This window comes from Ranitomeya imitator, chromosome 2, assembly GCF_032444005.1.
Source record: "Ranitomeya imitator isolate aRanImi1 chromosome 2, aRanImi1.pri, whole genome shotgun sequence".
NCBI lineage: Eukaryota > Metazoa > Chordata > Amphibia > Anura > Dendrobatidae > Ranitomeya > Ranitomeya imitator.
This window is the reverse complement of record NC_091283.1, coordinates 136,234,067-136,256,803: the sequence shown is the minus strand read 5'-3', so window position 1 is coordinate 136,256,803 and position 22,737 is coordinate 136,234,067. Positions and strand designations below refer to the sequence as shown.

The 22,737-nt window shown below is 42.0% G+C and overlaps 1 protein-coding gene across 1 annotated transcript in view; it reads left to right on the top strand.

Annotated features, from left to right (window-relative positions):
- Nucleotides 1-22,737, top strand: part of ARR3 (arrestin 3) — a 40,728-nt gene that overhangs the window by 5,939 nt on the left and 12,052 nt on the right. Inside the window, exons 2-15 of the mRNA XM_069747320.1 lie at nt 2,847-2,875; nt 3,150-3,180; nt 3,288-3,348; nt 3,436-3,480; nt 4,102-4,298; nt 4,379-4,438; nt 4,917-4,984; nt 6,713-6,848; nt 10,423-10,507; nt 12,705-12,777; nt 15,181-15,318; nt 15,504-15,587; nt 20,822-20,845; nt 21,063-21,115. Coding sequence (XP_069603421.1) covers nt 2,859-2,875; nt 3,150-3,180; nt 3,288-3,348; nt 3,436-3,480; nt 4,102-4,298; nt 4,379-4,438; nt 4,917-4,984; nt 6,713-6,848; nt 10,423-10,507; nt 12,705-12,777; nt 15,181-15,318; nt 15,504-15,587; nt 20,822-20,845; nt 21,063-21,115 — 1,072 coding nt within the window. The 5' untranslated portion in view covers nt 2,847-2,858. The remainder of the gene's footprint in view (nt 1-2,846; nt 2,876-3,149; nt 3,181-3,287; nt 3,349-3,435; nt 3,481-4,101; nt 4,299-4,378; nt 4,439-4,916; nt 4,985-6,712; nt 6,849-10,422; nt 10,508-12,704; nt 12,778-15,180; nt 15,319-15,503; nt 15,588-20,821; nt 20,846-21,062; nt 21,116-22,737) is intronic.

The following is a 22,737-nucleotide window of genomic DNA, read 5'->3' as shown; positions in this document are numbered from 1 at the left end:
AGTGCACAGTGCGTGCTCTGGGGGGATTCATAATTCATAAAACTCAGCGTAACAGCAGACTTATTTATATGGACCGGACAACCTCTTTAATATTCTGTTCTCTTCCCATACTTCCTGGTAATCACATTGGGATAAAATATTTATTTTTATTAATCCTGTTTGTCCAATTATATATACAACAACCTTTATTACCACATTTCACATACAGTAACTGGTGTAACTGCGGCTGCAGTGTGGGGCACATCCTGTGACCATCCTCTGAGACCAGCCTTTTTGACCATCCTCTGTGACCAGCCTCTGTGACCAGCCTCTTTGACCAGCTTCTGTGACCATCCTCTGTGACCAGCCTCTTTGACTATCCTCTGTGACCATCCTCTGTGACCAGCCTTTTTGACCATCCTCTGTGACCAGCCTCTTTGACCATCCTCTGTGACCATCCTCTGTGACCATCCTGTGACCAGCCTCTTTGACCATCCTCTGTGACCATCCTCTTTGACCATCCTCTGTGACCAGCCTCTTTGACCATTCTCTGTGACCAGCCTCTGTGACCATCCTGTGACCAGCCTCTGTGACCAGCCTCTTTGACCTTCCTGTGTGACCAGCCTCTGTGACCAGCCTCTGTGACCAGCCTCTTTGACCATCTTCTGTGACCAGCCTCTTTGACCATCCTCTGTAACCAGCCCGTGACCATCCTCTGTGACCATCCTCTGTGACCATCCTCTTTGATCATCCTCTGTGACCAGCCTCTGTGACCAGCCTCTGTGAGCAGCCTCTGTGACCATCCTCTGTAACCAGCCTGTGACATGCCTCTTTGACCATCCTCTTTGACCATCCTCTGTGACCATTCTCTGTGACCATCCTCTGTGACCATCCTCTGTGACCATTCTCTGTGACCATCCTCTGTGACCAGCCTCTCCATCTGTCACATTGCTACTGTGGATTCCATCATGCTGCTAAATTTGTAACAGTTTTTTTTAACTTGGCAGTAAATTGTTACTTACTTTTAGTTTTTAGTTTATTATTTCTGCTGATTTCTCTAGGGTGACTTGGTGCAGATCTAGTGCAGATTAATTATTTCTACAAGTGTCCTCTAGTGGCGTCTGGTTACACAAAATCAGTATAATATTGCCCTCTACTCTACAGTGTATTTCTCCTTTCTTTTGCAATCCCATAATATTGTAGTCACTGCCGTCCCAGTGTTTGCTGTGACTTACAATCCGTATTCTGCTCTTTTTGTATTCTTATATTTAAGTCGTTACCGAGTTTTTTCTTTTGTTCACAAAAATCAGTCTCCTAATCGTAACATAGCAGACTTCTTTCATCTTGCCAGTCTATAGACTCAATATTCTCCCTGTATGAATATGTGACCCCTGTAGCCCTGAAGTTTTGGGCTTTGAAGTGTGTATATGTTAATCTGGTTGTTCTGTTGATTTTAAAGAGGCGCTAAAAAATCAAGATTTTTTTTTTCATCTTGAAAGCTGGGTCAATAGATTTTTGCTCATGCTATTATACAGTAATTTGGAGTGGGATCCCTGTATTGGGATTGGAATTGCCTGTGGTGGATCTGTTATTGTCAGGGATTGCCTGCAGCGGTTTACATGTCCATCCATATGGCGCAGAAAGTTAAGAGCCCAGTGCTCATAAGTGTGGGAAATGTGAGACCTGTGCTAGTACTGTAATTCATCGTATGTGGCGGGTTTGCACGGGGGAACTCTTACCATCCTTATATTTGAGACCCCTTATATTTGCTGGTTTCCCCTTTACTAGTGTCTGGTTTAGGTTGAAAAAAGAGTTGCCACTGAACATCTATAGAATTCCTATTTCCAGGAAAATAAGTTTATTAACTTCCATTCAAGAGAAGGGGGAGCTCCACATCAGCATTGGCTTAGGCAGAGGTTGACGCTGATGTAGGGATAGCACTCCATATTAGATGTTGTTGGCAAGAAATGCATCTTTCTGCATGTATGTAGACGGAGGTAACGACTAGGAGTCCTTCAAAAACAGTAGGTCAGACTCTGCTCTGCAAGATGGGACAGATATGAAGACAGAGACTCCCAAAGAAGAGGTCAGCAATTTCTTTTTAACACATACACCCTATTTACGGTATTTAATGAAGAGCAAACCCTGGAAATTGATGACATATCTCAGAAATCCATGTCATATCCAGAGAATACTTCATAAAAGTCCAAAAGATGTGGATCCCATGTTTGATTTTACATTGAGTGCCTGTGAGTTGCTTATATGGAGAATAGCACCAGGATGAACTATGGCAGGCCAAAGGAACAGTAGTTTTCTGGACCATGTTTTGCTGGGAAACCTGAGTCCTGGCATTCCTGTAGATGTTACTTTGACACGTACCACCAGATGTGGTATGACTTTCTGTTCTTTATGGTTAGGCAAAGTAAGTGCAGATGAAGACTCATGCCTGATTGTCATCTTCTAGAAGGCCACAGCACCATACGAACCTGCTTTTCTACGGCAGTCACACCACGTGCTCCCACATTCCACCAGTTGTAACTCTGTATGTGACTTATGTTGACCCTATGATGACAAATGGTTTTACCTTGCATCTGCTGCCTAGACCATTTGGAATAAGCCCGTCTACAAATCAGCAATCTTATTTATACTTTTAAAATGGGTCATTATTAACCAAAATGTCCACTTTTGTTGACCAACAGTTAATCAGTTTTATGAGGCCAACATTTTATGATGTCTCCTAATTAATATATGATTAGATATTTATACAGGACTTCAATCACCTGTATACAGGTGTATGGCCCTAGTGGTCGTAAATCTTGCATGGTCCTTGTGTGTTTAAGTTCTTCTTCTTCATCTGTCTATCACAGGTCTGAATCAATATGGCAGACGGCTCAAAGTAAGTATAAAATCATAGCGCCGTAGTTACACTGAATATTGTTGTTTTATCTTTAGTCAATTATCGACCCACCAGACGATGCGATAAATGAATCAATGAGTACAGAATAAATGGAAATTTATGGAACATTCTTCCATATTCTTGATTTATTAAACTTAACCACTACCTATTTTAAAGACACAAAGTTTGCCTGTTCTAGCTTTAGAAGCAGACAATTCATTTATATCAACATTTCTTTTTCACTTTTACTGAGAATTATTACATTTCTTTGCAGAGTTTTCAAGAAAACCAGCGCTGATGGAAAGGTAAGAATACAGTCTAAAAAAAAGATAAAATCAGTTTTTCATTTGACACAAATAATAAAGGATAATAGCAAACGATAACCAAACTGACCGTTTCTCTCCTCTTCTAGTTGTCGATGTATCTTGCAAAGCGTGACTATGTGGATCATGTGGAGACTGTAGAGCCTGTAGGTCAGTCATTATACAATCCTAATAGGATTACTAAACATAGAATCCATAGAATCTCAATTAAACTTCACGATTTGCATCCTCTTGCAGATGGGGTAATTTTAATTGATCCCGAACTTCAAAAAGACAAGAAAGGTAAGCTAAAGGATCCAGCTGGATTGTCCAGGACACGATACCATTATTTACATTGTGTATAGTAAAACACATACTACAAGATTTAAGGTCACTTATGCATTTATATCTTATGTGACAATACCGTTTAGTGATGAGCGAGTGTGCTCGTTACTCGGGTTTTCTGAGCATGCTCGGGTGATCTCTGAGTATTTATGGCATGCTCGGAGATTATGTTTGAGCTGCATGATTTGTGGCTGCTAGACAGCCTGAATACATGTGAGGATTCTCTAACAAACAGGCAACCCTCACATGTATTCATGCAGCTGCGGCGACTCAAACATAATCTCCGAGCACGCCACAAATACTCAGAGACCACCTGAGCATGCTCAGAAAACCCGAGTAACGAGCATACTCGCTCATCACTAATACCATTTAATTTTCAGAGGAAAATGTTCCAACTTTTTCTCTAAATTCGCAGACCAGTGCAGTGAATGTAGTACCAATCTCAGTCATATTGTTAAATATCAAAGTGACTATGGCTGCATTTTTTTCACAGATATGACATACCATGTTAGTTTGGCTGATAATTACCTTTCACTAACCATGACATATTTATAATTCCTCATTCTGTCATTTATTTAGTGTTTGTGGTGCTGACCTGTGCTTTCCGCTATGGTCGGGATGACATGGAGCTCATTGGCTTGAGTTTCAGAAAGGACCTGTATGTATTGGCCTGCCAAGTGTACCCCCCACTACCAGAGAACAAGAAGCCACTAACGCCATTACAGGAGAAACTGCATGCAAAGCTGGGGAACAATGCCTTTCCTTTCAGCTTTACTGTGAGTAACGTCACTAAATAAGATTAGTTACAAGAGTTATGATTTTAATAACACATTTTATTTTACTTTCTTCATTTTAGATGGCCAAGAACTTGCCATGTTCTGTGACACTGCAACCCGGACCTGAAGATTCTGGGAAAGTAAGCAGGGAATGCTCACATGTATCATTTATGGAAATGTTCTTCACTAATTTCTGATAACATCACTTGGAAATCATTGCATTTTTTACTTTTCCATGTTTTCTTGCCATAGAGTTGCATTATATTACGTTACATAGCGCCTTTCTGTAATAAATATTACAATGTTTGTGCACATTTCCTTATAAATATAACAATATCTATATTTTAGAATTGTACACTTCTGGATATGAAAACTGGGACAAGATTATTTATAACTTATTGAGCTAATTTTCTGAGTCTGTATAGAGCAATGTCTTCCCCAGATAGTGGAACGGATTTCCAGAGATTGGAAAAATAATCTGATATTCAGTTATTGCCAAACTTTTAATAGATAATTATGTTGTAAAATTCTTACAGTGATAGAGAATTGTAACGTTTGCAAATCCTCTTGTGGTCCTTTTTCTCAGCATTTGTCCTGCTATCCCTTGTTGTCTTGCAGCCCTGTGGAGTGGATTTTGAGGTGAGAGGTTTCTGTGGAGAAAATGCAGAGGAGAAAGCTGACAAAAAGTAAGAACTTTGGCGTAATGAGTTAATCTTACATAACCTAACGGGTTGTGTGTCATCCTCCATCTTATGCCTTCCTTTTGTGTGGGCACTCTTTATTGATTGACACTTCAGGCCATCAGTATTGTTACATCTCAGAACGTGACTGGGGTAGTAAAGCAGAATAATTAGATCTAGATCGACAGCGCTGCAGCTGGCTTGGATGGGAAATACTGTAGATGTGTTGCCCCTGGGCTGTTACCTACAACCAGGAGTTATTCTATATAAATTAATAGGACTGAAGAGAGGAGGCCATGATGAGGAGTTAGCAGGCATGCTCATATTGTGAACTCCTGAAGTCCTGAACGGCCTCAATGTAAACTTGCAGGTAGCAAGTTAAGTGTTATTCACACGTGGTAGTAAACATGGGTTAAAAGGAACTAACTATGATAAAACTGCACAAACCCCACCCAGTTCCTGTACGGTCTAAAGTGTCCGGTAAATCAGGCCCTACCGGCTTCAGTGCAACCTGGAAAACCCCTGAAGGTAAAACTAAAGATGACCACTCAGACCTGGCTCCCTGAAAGGCCAGAATGATCACAGTCCGAAGAAAAACGAGCAGGTGGTCCGAGTTCAGATCCCTCTTTTGGACCTCGGCAAGCACCAATTTTCACAGGTTTGCCCGTGTCTTCCAAAGAGGAAGAAAAAGTAACTGGCCCAGTTTCAAATGTGTCTGTATCCCTCAGACATCTGTCTAAACGGACAACAAGTGATATTGCCTCTTCCAGAGACATCGTGAAGGGCTGTAAACAATCATGTCTCTAATCTGGCTAGAAAGACCCTGGCAAAACTGACTGTGGAGAGCCGGGTCATTGCGGGATGTCTCCACTGCCAAACGTCTGAACTAAGAGCAAAAATCCTCCACTTTACGATTACCCTGAACCAACCTGCGATTTATGAACTAAGAAACCGTGACCCTATCTGGATAGCCATAAATTAGTATAAGCGTAGAAAAACATTTACAAAAGAAAACATTGGAGAATCCTCAGGCAAAGAGAATGCCCAAGCCTAAGGATCTCCACGGGGCAAGGACATAACAATACCCACTAGCTGACTTTCTCCTCTGGAGGAAACAGGCTGGAGGCAAAAAGGCAGCTTACATCATGAAGGAAAAATTGAAAACTTAGTTTGTTCTCCGTCAAAGCAATTCGGCAATTTTACCTTAGGTTCAGGAGGAAGGGCTGAACCCCAGCAATGGTGGAGAGTGTCAGTTGTTGTTGTTGTGTGGTAGCCACGACCTCCAAGGATAAGGACTGTAGCTGCCTTGCCAAGGAGTCTATATCAGACCTTGCAGAAATATTATTATTGTCCATGTTTGGAATACCCAATCTAAGAATAGTTGCCTAACACCCTAAACTATAGCTGCAATAGGTGGAAAGAAGTAAATCAGCACATACTGCATTTTTTTAACTTACTTTTATAGCACCGTTAATGCCTAAGCGCAGACGTCACAGACATTATTATCAATGAACCCATTGGGGCTCACAACCTAAATTCCCTTTCAGTATGTCTTTGAAGTGTTGGAGGAAACTGCTATTTATTGATCACTTGTATCCTAGGTCGGGGAATAGAGAGGTCCATAGTGATGCTTTTATCATGGCGTAGGATGTCTATGGTGTATTACTGCTTGCTACTTGGAGTCCCATTTAATGAATATCAATTTTAGTTCTAATCTCATTCTTTCACCCCTAGGAATATAGTACGTCTTATTATTAGGAAAGTCCAGTATGCCTCAGACGCCAGAGGACCAGGCGCAAAAGCAGAAGTCACCCGTCAGTTCATGTTGTCAGACAAACCACTGCAACTGGAAGCCTCATTAGATAAGGAGGTAACATCTCTCATTAATTTTATGACATGCATATCTTCATATTTTAGCATTCATACATCAATATAGGAAATAAATTCATGCTTATCTCGGAAACAAAAAAAATCACAACATATTACTTTATTTGACAAATAAAATGGCATGACTACGGCAAAATAGAAATATATTCAAATCTGTGAGTTGTTACATGGGAGTATGTGAATTAATTATTAAAGAAATACTCCTGTCAAAGTTTTTATCCTCTTAATATAATTGCAATCGTCATATTATACAGCACTGTGTACTCACAATTGCAAATTTTTCCCTTCTACCCAGAAAATTCTTCTGTTCTCTGCTCTATGTAGAAACAGGAAGTCATGTGTCCCTGAAAAAATCATTCCCCTCTTCAATTTCTGACCCAGCTGCTCCCTCCTCTCCCTACCAGGGACATTTTTAGTGATGACTCATGCAGGGAAAATTGACCTCCTATTTCTACATAGAGCTTAGAAGGATCCAGCTAGTCAGTTTTTATTCACGTGATGTCATAGATCTAATGTAAAAGAGAAGCATTATCTGGGTAGAAAGGCAAAATGAGCAAATGTAAGTTCACAGGGCTGTATAATATGATGACTGCAAAATATATTTAGAGGATAAAAACTTTGATGGGAGGAGGACTTCTTTAACGTACACTATACCTTGTAGAAGCATGGAACACAGCAGGGTCAAAGTATATCTATAATATAACGCTGGGAGCGTCACTCTGTCCGAAGCCTTTATAGACTGCACAGGCGCAAGCGCCGACGCAGTCTGGCCCCCACAGAGTGACGCTCCCAGGAGATCGCGGTATGCGTAAGCACTGAACGCATACCGCGATCTCCACAGGAGAGTCAGGGACCGTGGACGCGCCAGGAGGGAGGGTAAGTATAGTCACCTGTCCTCCGTTCCAGCGCTGCGTGCGGCTCCGTCTCCGGCTCCTCTGCTGTGACAGAGTCCAGTCACAGGCAGAGGAGCCGGAGTGTGTGTTCAAGAAAATGGCGCCGGAAAGCGCGGACTGCGCAGGCGCCGATTCCTGCTGCCGGAATCGGCGCCTGCGCAGTCCGCGCTTTCCGGCGCCATTTTCTTGAAGACACACTCCGGCTCCACTGCAGGTGTGTCTTCAAGAAAATGGCGCCGGAGAGCGCGGACTGCGCAGGCGCCGATTCCTGCTGCCGGAATCGGCGCCTGCGCAGTCCGCGCTTTCCGGCGCCATTTTCTTGAAGACACACTCCGGCTCCACTGCAGGTGTGTCTTCAAGAAAATGGCGCCGGAGAGCGCGGACTGCGCAGGCGCCGATTCCTGCTGCCGGAATCGGCGCCTGCGCAGTCCGCGCTTTCCGGCGCCATTTTCTTGAACACACACCTGCAGTGGAGCCGGACGATAGGTGAGTATGGAATTTTTTTTTTTATATGGCAGCAGCATACGGGGGCATATAATACAATAGTGGCGCAGGATGGGAGCAGCACATGACAGAACGGGTGCAGGATTGCAGCAGCACATGACAGAACGGGCGCAGGATGGCAGCAGCACATGACAGAACGGGCGCAGGATGGCAGCAGCACATGACAGAACGGGCGCAGGATGGCAGCAGCACATGACAGAACGGGCGCAGGATGGCAGCAGCACATGACAGAACGGGCGCAGGATGGCAGCAGCGCATGACATAACGGGCGCAGGATGGGAGCAGCACATGACAGAACAGGCGCAGGATGGCAGCAGCGCATGACAGAACGGGGGAGCAGGATGGGAGCAGCACATGACAGAACGGGCGCAGGATGGCAGCAGCACATGACAGAACGGGCGCAGGATGGGAGCAGAACATGACAGAACGGGCGCAGGATGGCAGCAGCGCATGACAGAACGGGGGCGCAGGATGGGAGCAGCACATGACAGAACGGGCGCAGGATGGCAGCAGCACATGACAGAACGGGCGCAGGATGGCAGCAGCGCATGACATAACGGGCGCAGGATGGCAGCAGGATGGGAGCAGCACATGACAGAACGGGCGCAGGATGGCAGCAGCGCATGACAGAACGGGGGCGCAGGATGGGAGCAGCACATGACAGAACGGGCGCAGGATGGCAGCAGCACATGATGGAGACCATATACCAATATAAATGCTCGCCACCCGGGCGTAGAATGGGTTCAATAGCTAGTGTAAAATAATGAACCGTGGATGGACCCAGCAAAAGTGACAGACACATCACAGAAGAGGTCTCCCTGATCTTTTTGGGCTTTTCACCATACATGTACAAATGTAAAGGGATGAGAGGGCTGAAACAGCAAGAGATGGTAGTACTACTCCTCTGTCTGTAGCCAATTCATCTGTACGTCCAGTCTGTCAGTATCACATTACTGATAATACAGAGCACTATGCAATTATCATACATGTGATGCATCCTTATAATTGGGTATTGTTGTATAGTGCTAGTAAATACAAGGAATTTTGCAATTTACTGCTTCTTAAAAATGTCATACTGGCCCACTCTTTTTTACAATGTTACTTAAGCTCATTGGGAGTTTGTGGTTATTTATTTGTGCTCAAGCTCTCTCAAGGTCCCACCACAGCATTTCAAATGGATTGATGTTTGGACTCTGACTGCGTCAGTGCAACTACTTATTGTCTTTTCCAGCCATTCTGATGTACGGTAGATTTGCTGGTGTGCTTGGGATCATTGTCCTATTAAATTACCTTATTTCTAAAAAGCATTAGCTTTTGAGCAGATGGCCTTACATTTCATTTTAGAATACTTTGGTAAACAGAGGAGTTCATGGTGCCTTAGTCCTCTACAAAACAAGTCCAAATCATTACTGTTCCACCACCATGCTTGACAGTTGGTATGATGCTTTTTTTTTGCTGATATGTTGTGTTTAGGGTTTGCTAAACATGGCACACAGCATTTTGGACAAACATTTCCATTTTGTTCCTGCTTGTATAAAGGACATTGTTCCAGAAATCTTGTGGTTTCTTCATATGCAGCTTTGCACACTTTAGTCATGTTGCCATGTTCTTTTTAGAAAAAAAAGAGGCTCTTTCCTGGCAAAGCTGCCAAACAAGCCATTGCCATTCTTGTCCAGTCTTTTTTATTTGTAGTATCATGAACTTGAACATGCTAATTGAGGCTTGAGTTGTAGCTCTTGTTTTTTGTTTGCAATTTCTAAGAGTATCACACAATCTGACCTTAGGGAAAATTTGAAAAAACGTCCACTCCTGGGAAGATTGCTATTGTGTTAACAAAGACTAGATGATTTTTTTTTATTATGTCCTGATATGTAAAATCGTAGAACATAGGTTTTATCATGACTGTATATTAAGATCCGGAGTGATAATCAGTGAGCACTAATTACGTAAACTTCTACACATGTATAACAGACCTCTGTAGCTGTTAAGTATTAATGATCATTTTCACATTAAAGAAATCATCATGGAAAATCAAATTTTTTATCTGATCAATTGGTTAACTATAAAATACCAACAAAAAGAACAAGTTTATCTCCTGGGCCAAAGACCCATTTAGTTTGCAATTATATTTACTGTATATCTCTTTTTTTAACCTTGTAGATGTATTATCATGGTGACCCAATCAAAGTCAATGTGAAAATCAACAATTCAACCAACAAAATTGTGAAAAAGATTAAGATCACAGGTACTTATAAAGTATAGTGTAAGTCAAACACAATTTTAAAGGACTGGTCTTTAAAAAAAACAAACAACTAATTGCCATTTGATGGGACCTGTTACGTGCAATGTGTAGTTTGATCTGCCGGAGTGTTATGGAGAAAATGCATATATACTTTTGTCGGAAAAGATTCTTGCAAGGTATTGATATAAATTCTTGCTCATGCCAGGCTTAAGATTACAGTGGGTAGTCTTATCAATGTGCTGAAAAAGAGAATGGACAGCACCTCCAAAAATCATACAATGATCTTATGTCATGAGGCTCTTAGTATGAAGCCCACTGCCACGTCACGGCAAACCTCTCAGTGGGTCCCTATCGCCCTAATGCAGCGGAGTTGTGCGCCGACCACGCCACAGCAACAATGCACCGGCAGGGAGAACGGCCTGGTGCCTCACAGCGCCTGTGCTGCAAAACAGAGTCCCCATGACTCCAGATCGTGTCGCCTCACCAGCACAAAACCACAGCAACAATGGCCGCCACACAGCAGTTTTGGAGGTGCTGTCTATTCTTTTTTTTTCAGTCTTATCAATGATTAAAAGCTATCTCTGCATGCACACCTATGAGAGTGAGACCACCTACTTGACTCCTAGGCTTAGCAGGAGAAAAAAATAAAAAAAGTTATACTAAATCTTTTCAAATAAAGATATGTTTCAGTCTGCTGAACCCCTTTTAGTTTATAACACATTGCCCTGATATTGAAAGTTCTAAGTTCACTTTAAAGTGTTTGTCTGTTTTGTTTTTTTTATTTATGGCCTATCCTTAGCATAGGTCATCAATGTCTGATCGATGGGGGCGTGACACCCGGCATTCCCATCAATCAGCTGTTCCCGATGTCATCCGGAACTGCTCAGTAGCAGAGCTGCACAGCACACATCTGTCAACTGGCCGCGGCTGGGTACTGTACATCTGCCACATATTCAAATCAATAGGGGGCGGACGTGCAGCACCAGCTGTGCCACTATTCCATCAATGGAGCTATATAGCTCTGCAACTGAGCAGTTCCGACTGCCGCCAACACTGGGAACAGCTGATCGGCGGGGATGTTCCCCACCGACCAATCATGATAACCTATCCTATGGGTAAGCCATCAATGTTAAAGTCCTGGCAACCCCTTTAACAAAGAGAGTACATACACATAACATTACTCTCACTGTCCATTTAGTTCTTAAGCCATTCTGTATGGACTGTTTATTTTTTAGATACATGCATAGACTTTAAGTATATGCTCACAGGATGCAATTGTGCTATATTTTTTCTGCCTTGATTTTTGCCATCAATTTGTAAAATCATGGCGAAAGCGTGTGTGTGTTTTTACTCTGACGTGGAAAATTTTGGAAAAAATAAGCAACATGAATACATTATGTGAGATGCCCTAAAATTGTTCTGCCCCATATCAAGATATGGTAAAGATGTGCTGTTCATGGGGGGAAAGGAGGAATCCACTGTCATATCACCTGTTATTACCAGGATGGGAGGTCAGCATTGTATAGCATCCCTTGAAATAAATTACATTTAAAGGGATAGTCCAAGACATGCATATCGATGACCTATCTGTAGGACAGGTCATCAGTGTGAAATTGGTGGGAGTTCAACACCTGTTACCCCTATAGATCAGCTGATATCGCCTATGGCAGTGTAAAGAGGAGAACACCATAACTCCAGAGCAAATAGCAGTTATCTGAGCACACAAATCTCCAAGGTTACCCAAACTTTTGCATTAATCCATTTTCTTTTTTGTAATTTTTAAAATGAAAAAATGACTATATAGGTGTCATCTTTAACTTTAGGCCTGTTAGAGCTCATTTCATCTTCAACTTACTTAGCTGTTCACAATAACACAACTTTTGACCAGGGGTGCCCAAAATTTTACAAGCCACTGTATAGGTAGATGTCCGTTGATTAGTTGAAGAATAAACAATTCTTGTCATGCTATCGCTCAATGGATTCTGTGACAGCTTCCTATGTAGAAAATAGAAGTGCATCAGTTCATCAATGCAGCATGTAATTTTCCAACCTTCATCATCATCATCACTCCATAAACTATCCTTCTCCTTTCATTGATACATCTACATTCACCTGCCACTATTTCCACTCATCCAGCATTTTTGTATATTGTAAATGCAGTAAAGTTAATGAGCATTTGTTTTTTTTGCTATCTCTCTAGTGGAGCAGGAGACAGATGTGGTGTTGTATTCACTGGACAAGTACACAAAGATTGTTTTAAGCGAGGAAATGAAGTGAGTACATAAAATACCTCCTCCTTCAGCTTAAATGACACTGGAAACACAATGAAGAACTGTTTGTAACCATTAAAAATTGTGTCTCGGCTTTTGGCTGTGCCCAAGATTATTACATTTAAGGGCTGCATTCACACTATGGGTGTCATGCAATGCTTGCACGTGTTGTGGCTATCTAACAGTCACAAGACATGCAGGAGCCGGGACTCAAACACATTTTTCGAGCACTCTGAAGTCACTCGGTTAGCACTTTATCCAAGAACGTTCACTCATGACTAATAGTAATGGTTTGTGGCACTTGATAAAAAGTTCAAAATGGCCTCCAAATTCTCCAGATCTCAATTCGAGCATGCATGTGAAGAATAGCGGAAAAACAAGTCTGATTCATGGAGACACCTACATACAAGAGCTTTTATTGCATCCCATTCTAAATACGTAGGTATTAACCCCTTAACCCCCAGAGCATTTTCGGCTTCGAGTTTTTGTTTTTCGTTCCCCTCCTTCCCAGAGCCATAACTTTATTATTTTTCCGTTAATATGGCCATGTGAGGGTTTATTTTTTGTGGGACGAGATACCATTGGTTTTACCATGTCATGTACTAGAAAACAGGAAAAAAAATTCCAAGTGCGGTGAAATTGCAAATAAAGTGCAATCCCACACTTGTTTTTTGTTTGGCTTTTTGGCTAAGTTCACTAAATGCCAAAAGTGACCTGCCATTGTGATTCCCCAGATCATTACGAGTTCATAGACACAAAACATGTCTAGGTTATTTTTTGTTATTGGTGAAAAAAAAATTCCAAACTTTGCTAAAAAAAAAACCAAAATTACGCCATTTTCCAATACCCGTAGCGTCTCCATTTTTTGGGATCTCGGGTCAGGTGAGGGCTTATTTTTTGCACGCCGAGCTGACATTTTTAATGATACCATTTTTTGTGCAGATGCGATCTTTTGATCGCCCGATATTGCATTTTAATGCGATGTCGTGGCAACCAAAAACCGTAATTCTGGAGTTTGGAATTTTTTGCTCGCTACGCCGTCTAACAATCAGGTTAGTTCTTTTTTTATTGATAGATCGGGCAATTCTGAACGCAGCGATACCAAATATGTGTATGTTTGATTTTTTTTATTGTTTTATTTTGAATGTGGCGAATGGGGGGTTATTTAAACTTTTATATTTTTTTATTTTTTTTCATATTTTTATAAACATTTTTTTCTACTTTTGCGATGCTTCAATAGTCTCCATGGGCGGCTAGAAGCTGACATAGCCTGATCGGCTCTGCTACATGGGAGTGATGCTCAGATCACTCCTATGTAGCAGATTTACTGCATTGCTACGAGAGCCGACCACAGGGTGGCGCTCATAGAAATCTGGCATCAACAACCATAGAGGTTTTCAGGAGACCTCTGGTTGTCATGCCACTGCACCAATGACCCCCGATCACATGACGGGGGTCACAGGTGCACGCATTTCCGTCTGCATGTCCTGAAGCGCTTTTTAAATGCCACTGTCAGCGTTTGACAGCGCCATTTAACTAGTTAATAGAGACGGGTGGATCGCGATTCCACCCACCGCTATTGCGGGTACATGTCAGCTGTACAAAACAGCTGACATGTCTGGCTTTGATGCGAGCTCACTGCCTTAGCCCACATCAAAGTGGGGGTACTGCCATCGGATGTACTATTCCGTCCGATGGCAGAAAGAGGTTAATATGGAATTGGTTCCCTCATTGTAGCCATAATAGTTTCCATTCTTCTTGGTAGACTTTAATCAGAATCTTGGGAGTGTGTTTGTGGGTATTGTGGGCCAATTACCCAGAAAAGCATTTGTAAAGTCAAATCATTGATGCTGGACAAGAGGGTCTGAGTCACAATCTCTGGGTCAGATCTCTGTGCATCCAGTCAAGGTCTTCTACACCAAACTCAGTCATGCTTTTGTAGACCTAGTTTTGCACACAGTCAAGTTGGAACAGAAAGCGGCCTTCCCTAAACTGTTCCCGCAATGTTTGAAGCATACAATCCTCCAAAATGTCTCTGACAGTTAGGGATTTATGCCAGTCCCCAAAAGAAACCCATAGCATTATTCCTTCCCATAGCTTCACTCCAGAGGCCAATGGTGGAATGCTTGGTATCACTCAATCCGACACTTGATGTTGTGCTTGGTGATGCCAGGCTGCCATGACACTCCCAGTGCAGTTTTTGTTCTGATGTTAATGCTAACACTCTTTGTGACTGCAGACTTATGAATCCCCCCCCACCCCCCCAGCACACGCACTGTCCGATTTTATACACTTCTGGCAATGGGACTGAATGAAAAACTTGAATTCAATACCATTGCCCATATAGTGTACAATCTTTCTATCTTTTAGGTGTGACATGGATTTTTTCCTCCTTTTTCTCTCTAGTGATACTGTAGCAGCAAATTCAACATTCTCACAAACATATACAGTGACTCCGTTACTGGCCGATAACCGAGAGAAGCGTGGCCTGGCACTGGATGGCAAGCTAAAGCATGGAGACACTAACTTGGCTTCATCAACAATGTAAATTTACAATTAAATACTTGCAATATCCATTTTTTTTAATTGATGTCTAATTTAATACAGATTAAGTGCATTTTCTACTTTGTAACTTTCTTATTTATAATAATTACTGTGAACATGGTGATCTTACTTTAAAAAATGTAAGCAAATTATATTTTGCTATTGTGTTTTTTGTTTTCTCACAGTATGCGCCCTGGAATGGACAGAGAGGTGATGGGCATGCTTGTATCTTACAAAGTCAAAGTCAATTTGATGGCAGCCAGAGGCGGGTACGTGACATAATAAAAATACAGAGGTCCCTTTAAAGAAAGGAGAGAGGGAGGGAGACTCTATATATTTTCTCTACACTATTGCTTGTCAAGGAGAATACTGTAAAGTGTGCAAGGAACACACTATCACAGTTCCCCTGTATGCCCTGAGCTACTAAACGTTCACACACATGTCTGTACGTGTGATTTGCAAACTTGCTTCCTCTGGTTTATATCAACTCAAGACAATAGATATATACTGTATATACTGTGAAAAGAGCCAGCACCATGGAGGACCATAAAAATCCCAGGCAAGAGAAATAATAATTAAAATGCCTTTATTAATACAAATAGCAAATAGTAATAGAAATGATACATTAAAAGTGTGCACACAACATAACAAGTAATAATTATACCAGACATAAAATCAATATATTATAATAAGACCAAAGGTGACTCACTAGACCTCAATGTAATACCTCCTGCTAGAACAACAGGCCTTTATAATAAAGAACAAAAGAAAATGTGTATGGATAATAAACATGTGCAAAAAATTAAAAAAGTGTCACATAAAATGCAATCATAAATTGATAGTCTCCATATAGGAGTAAAAGTGCAAAGAGGCAATCATAAATTGATAGTAATCCCCCTAACGAAGGAAAATATTTCCGAAACGCACGTCGGGGTGCGCACACTACAGTGGCCAGACGGACCTTAAAAGTATAGCACTCCTATTACCTCACTACCTTTGATACACTTATATTTGTATCTTTGCACTCTGCACTTTATTTCCTTTTGAAGTTTTACTATCATGTGGGACTTAAAGGCATAGCCACCTGTTTTACTTTTTGTTTTGCTTGCCTCTTTGCACTTTTACTCCTATATGGAGACCAGAGTCGGACTGGAGTGCTAAGGGCCCACCAGTAACATTGACTTCGGGGGCCCACTTTTCACCTGCATGCAAATATTATACTACCCTCGTTCACAATATACCTATATCTCTATATAATAATTAACTGGGTAGTTTGATTAATGAATGAGATGCTGCTTTTTTCTGTACAGAGCGAATCAAATGAATTATACCAAGTACTGCCCATACAGTGGTGTTTGGGGCCCACATTGCACATTGCACAGGGGCCCACCGGGGGATTCCCCTGTTACCCTATAGGCCAGTCCGAGCCTGATGGAGACTATCAATTTATGATTGAATTTTATGTGACACTTTTTGCATTTTTTTGCACTTTTTTATTATTCATACACATTTTCTTTTGTTCTTTATTATAAAATGAACTGTTGTTCTAGCAGGAGGTATTACATTGAGGTCTAGTGAGTCACCTTTGGTCTTTTTATAATATATTGATTTTATGTCTGGTATAATTATCACTTGTTATGTTTTGTGCACACTTTTAATGTATCATTTCTATTATTATTTGCTATTTGTATTAATAAAGGCATTTTAATTATTATTCCTTTTGCCTGGGATTTTTATGGTCCTCCATGGTGCTGGCTCTTTTCACTTATGAGTAATGATTTACTCATTTGTTCTTTAGTACACCGGGTGGTTTTAATATAATATTATATATATTTTTATATTGAAAATTCTTTGTTATCACATAAGGTGCTACTATTTTTGTTCTACTGTATATGCTGTATATATACAGTCGAAACCAGAAATTTACATACACTATATATACACATATGCATGTTTTCTCAATATCTGACATGAAATCAGAATAAACATTTCCCGTTTTGGTCAATTATGATTACCATAATTATTAATAGCTTCATTAGCTTCAGTGATATGAACCTAGGAAAATACTCCAGCACACTAAGTGCTGAGAGGGGTTGATTAACCATGTTTAGGGCTAGGTTTAGTGAACAGCTGAAGAGTGGGTGGGAGGCTGTTCACCATATGTCCACCACAGGGTGGAGTCCAGAGGATAAACACAGCCTTCTGGCTCATTCTTTGTTTGGGTGTGCATGGAGGTGGGAGCTCCAGAGCTGTGTGTGAGGATAAGAAAAGTTGGACCCTTTTTATATGTTTGCTTTCTGTGCGGGCAAATCCCCGCAGCAACACACACTGTGCCATTTGTTTTATTTTGTTTTCCCCTTAGGTCATAAAGGCCATGTTTATATTGCTAACCCTGCCCTGGTTTGTGCTGTACCTCAATAAACCAGTGGAAAATTTAAAAAGAAAGCATTCCTGTGTCTACCTCTATGAGCAGCCGAGTGAGCCGATCTACCACAGTCGGTGGAGAATACGGGCAGTGCAGATACTTGTGCTTAATTCCAGTTCTTGTAAATGTTGGACAGTTTTGTGATAGAAGACAGGAAGAATACACTCCATCTCTAGCTGCAACTATGTGCCTTACTTGACTTTCAGGTCGAGGTGTTGCTTCAGGCCATATTTTGATTTTGTCCTTTTTTGGATCCACAACATTTATTCTATTTCTATAACCACTGCTGAACAGTAGATTGATTGCTCTGGCCTCCCCAAGTCAACAATTTTTAGGCTGTCCAGATTCCAGTTCCTATTAGTAGTCCTTTTAAAAATAGCAAGTGTCCCATCAGCCAGAATAGTAACTACACAGTCATTTGTATGCGTAATACTGTGAATTGCATCTTTAAGTTGAATTATCTGAAGGCAAGTCCACCATTCAGACACAGCCAAATGAATTAGCAAACTTCCTTCCTGATAGTGGCAACTCTGTTCACATCTTTGCATTATTCTCCCTCTTCCTCTATTCTTCCTCTACACAATTCAAAGTTGGATTAGTAAGGAGAATTCCTGAGCTCACTTTCTGCTAGACAACCACCCATGTTCTTTAAAAAAAAGGCGAAATACTCCAGCCATGAACCTGTGCTCACCCATGCTCCTTCCAGATGTGAGAACGAATGTGCCGTTAATGCTCATATTTCTTTCATCGTAACAACAAAGCGTCAACATCACCTGAGGTATTAGGTATATAAAAATTCATAGACTGATTTAGTATAACACTGTTTCCACCAGCAGAAAAAATAGCAGCAGAAAACTGGGATCGGTTAAGTCCTATTGATGGTGTTGAAGGTGGTTTTACTGCTTTCCCTTGTGGTCCAGTAGAAGAACTAAATAATCTGTCAAATACCTTTCAGAAGGAAGATTTTGTTTCATTTGTACATCTTGCACTTCTTTGGAGGCCCTTAACATTTCTGTTCTGCGAATTGCATCTTGAAGGCCCGTAAGTCTCTCTTTATACTGATTTCTTTCTATCAGTACACGTGCCATCTCAGCTCTGGTGAATCGTTTTCTCTGGGCAGCAGGTATATCCACCTCACAATACTCTTCATAACTTTCTTGCTTCATCCTGTTCAGTGCGAGTCATCTGCAGATCCTGATCAGTTTCTCTTAACTTTAATTTACAACAAGACAGGTTTTGCTTTACAGTTTCAATCTCGCTTTTAAGAGATCAGAGATCTCAACGACTGATGGAAATTCCGGAAGAGCATAATCTTCAGCTTGTGGCTGCAGCTCATGTCTTAAGTGGATTGGTGACTGTTATCACAGGTATGCCCTCTACAGTTGGAAGCTCCACCATCCCCCGGCCTACCGCCTTTCTACGCAGCAGTCCATCTGTTTGGTGGACATAGGACAACGGACAGCTATATGCCCAAGAATGTGACATCTACAACAAATTAAGTCCTTTCCAGCTGCCCATGGCAACCCCTAAGAGACCCCTTGGGACCTTGGACTCCCTCCAGTTGTGGCTCTATTACCCTTCTTTTTAGAGTCAAGCTCCTTCTGGGTACCCCAGAATGGGGATGAAACACTGCCTAATTTCCTTAAGGACTTCTTGACCACCTGGTAACTTTCGACTAGGCCAACCAGGTTGTCCGCAATCCGGGGGGGGGCTCCCTGTGCAACTCAGGAATGCCTCGGCCTAGGAAGGAAGTGGATGAATCTGTCCATAACAACTAACCTACTGTGAGAAAAACTATGCCATAGTAGAAAAAGAATACTTGGCCATCAAATGGTCAATTTACAGCATGAGGTACTACCGTCAGAAGTTCGTGCCAGTGTAAGATCATGTGCCCCTGAAATAAATGAGGGAAAGGAAGGGGAAGAATGCCCAGATGACTAGATGGTTTCTAGGGCTCCAGAAGTTCAACTTTCATGTGGAGCACAGTGGGAAACTGCATAGTAATGCAGATGCCATGCCTAGACATTTCTGTCTGGTGACTGAAGTTGCCAAAAATCCCGGCTTTGGGCAGATGGGGGATATGTGACAAAGTCACTGTCAAAGTATTGGAGAACAGATGTGTGTCACTGAGGCTATAAGTTTCAGTGATATGAACCTAGGAAAATGCTCCAGCACACTAAGTACTGAGAAGGGTTAATTGGCCATATTTAGGGCTAGGTATAGTGAACAGCTGAAGAGTGGATGAGAGGCCATTCACCATGTTCCCACCCCAAGAAGGAGTCCAGAAGATAAATATACAGCCTTCTGACTCATTCAGTGTTGGGTATACCTGGAGATGGGGGATAAAGAGCTGTGTTTGAGGATAAGGAAAGTTGAACCTTTTTTTATGTTTGTTTCCTGAGCGGGTAGATCCCTGCAGCAACAACGACTGTGCCATTTGTTTTTTTGTTTAGTCTTCTAGTTGGGCCAGAAAGGCCATGTTTATGTTGCTAACCCTTCCCTGGTTTAAGCTGTACCTCAATAAACCAGTGGAAAATTTAAAGAGACAGTGTTTCTATGTCTACCTCTATGAGCAGCTGAATGAGCAGATCTACCATAATTTATATACAGTATATATATATATATATATATATATATAGAGAGAGAGAGATATATATATATATATATACATATGTATGCAATCACATAACCACCCACCTGCACAGGGCATACAGGGGAAGGGCAACAGTGTGTCACATAGAATGACTGCAGACTTTGCTTCTAATAACAACAACCAGTCTATTGACTACACCTCTGTCTCGTCCCTCTGTGCCATGTACCCGCAACTCTGACCTTCCGGTCAGCTGCTGCAGAAGCGGGGATTGCCTTGGAGTGGTATCTGGTAACTACCGGCGGCTAAGCATATCCTCAGCATCAGAGGCTCTAGCGAATACTCGGTAGTCATTTAGCTAAATCCCTCCAAGGTAAACCCGACTGATGGCGCACCAACCAGCATTGCAAAATGGATTTACAATAACCAGAAAAAACAATGTTACTGTTCTGTTTAGTCATTAATATTTTTTTATCATTCACTTGCAGCATTCTAGGAGACCTTATCTCAAGGTAAATGTACAATTATTTACATATTAAATATATGTTATTACATTTTACCACAACCATATGAAAGGAGGCTTTGAGAAAAATATTTGGAAACAAAAACAAAATCTTTCCTCTATAAGGACCTGCATATATAATTATATGCAGGTCCTTATATAATTATATAATAATACATTTTATATATATAAAAATTCTAACTAATTCTGTATCTGTTATCCTCCAGTGATGTTTCTGTGGAACTGCCTTTTAATCTGATGCATCCAAAGCCATCTGATGGTGAGTCTAGATATATGTCATGAAAAAATTAATATGGAAGTTTATTGAGGACATTATTGACATAAGTCACATATAGAGATGGTGTGAATCGATTCACATGTCCCAATCCATCTGCCACAACAGTATTCTATGGCCATTGCACGGGAGCCGGAGTACTGCCTTTTAACTGATGGCATCTGCGGCTCTTCTTTTGGTTAGCTGACTTGGTGCAACATCACATGTTTCACTGCAACAATGATGTCTCACTGAGCCGGCTGATCGTAAGAAAACCAGCGGTTGCCATCAGATAAGATGCCCCCATGCTACCAGCTAAGGTACTCCTGCTCCCATGTAATGACCACCCACCAAGGTTGTGGCAGATAGAATAGTATGTGAATCGATTCACACCAACTCTATTTATATATTAATTCAGTATACCCTTGTTCTGAACCTAATAGTATGTATATATCTATATATATAATTGTCTAAGGGGTACTTCCGTCTTTCTGTCCTCAACTTCCGTAATGGAAATCCCGCGTAGCTGATTGGTCTCGCCAGCTGCCTGTCATGGCTGCCGCGACCAATCAGCGACGGGCACAGTCCGATTAGTCCCTCCCTACTCCCCTGCAGTCAGTGCTCGGCACCCGCATACTCCCCTCCAGTCACCGCTAACAAGTGGCGCGAATTGGCCCCTCCCTACTCCCCCTGTCAGTGCCCCCTGCGTGCTTCACTGCTGACACATGACCCGCACATGGTGCACCAGGTTATAATGGGGAGGAAGCAGTGAGCGCTCACAATGCGGGATATGGAAATACAACGGGGAGATCACAGTGGTCGCCATCATCTGACCTGTGCCTGGGGCTCCGCACACTACCGGGAGCAGCCACTATGTCCTCCGCCAGCAACGGCCTCTGTGCCGGACTGCAGGAAGGGCGGACTATCACCCCTCACGTGAACAGCTCTTCGGAGCCAGCCCGTGTGCCGGCACTGTGGAGTCCTGCAGGGTGCCCCGTGTGAGCCACACTCCCAGCTGGGCCCTCGGCCTCTCCATCATCTACACACGTGTCCTGTTATTATTATGTGTGGCCCGCGTGCTGCTCCTGCACTGCCAGAGATGGCGCCTACACCGGTCTCACCATCGGCCGTACATCTGCTCCTCTCATGGACGGACAGGCCGGGGACGGTCTCCAGAAAGCTGCCATACTACGTGGGCTGTGTTACATAAGTCTCTGTGTTATACAGTGAGGCAAAAAAGTATTTAGTCAGTCAGCAATAGTGCAAGTTCCACCACTTAAAAAGATGAGAGGCGTCTGTAATTTACATCATAGGTAGACCTCAACTATGGGAGACAAACTGAGAAAAAAAATCCAGAAAATCACATTGTCTGTTTTTTTAACAATTTATTTGCATATTATGGTGGAAAATAAGTATTTGGTCAGAAACAAACAATCAAGTTTTCTGGCTCTCACAGACCTGTAACTTCTTCTTTAAGAGTCTCCTCTTTCCTCCACTCATTACCTGTAGTAATGGCACCTGTTTAAACTTGTTATCAGTATAAAAAGACACCTGTGCACACCCTCAAACAGTCTGACTCCAAACTCCACTATGATGAAGACCAAAGAGCTGTCAAAGGACACCAGAAA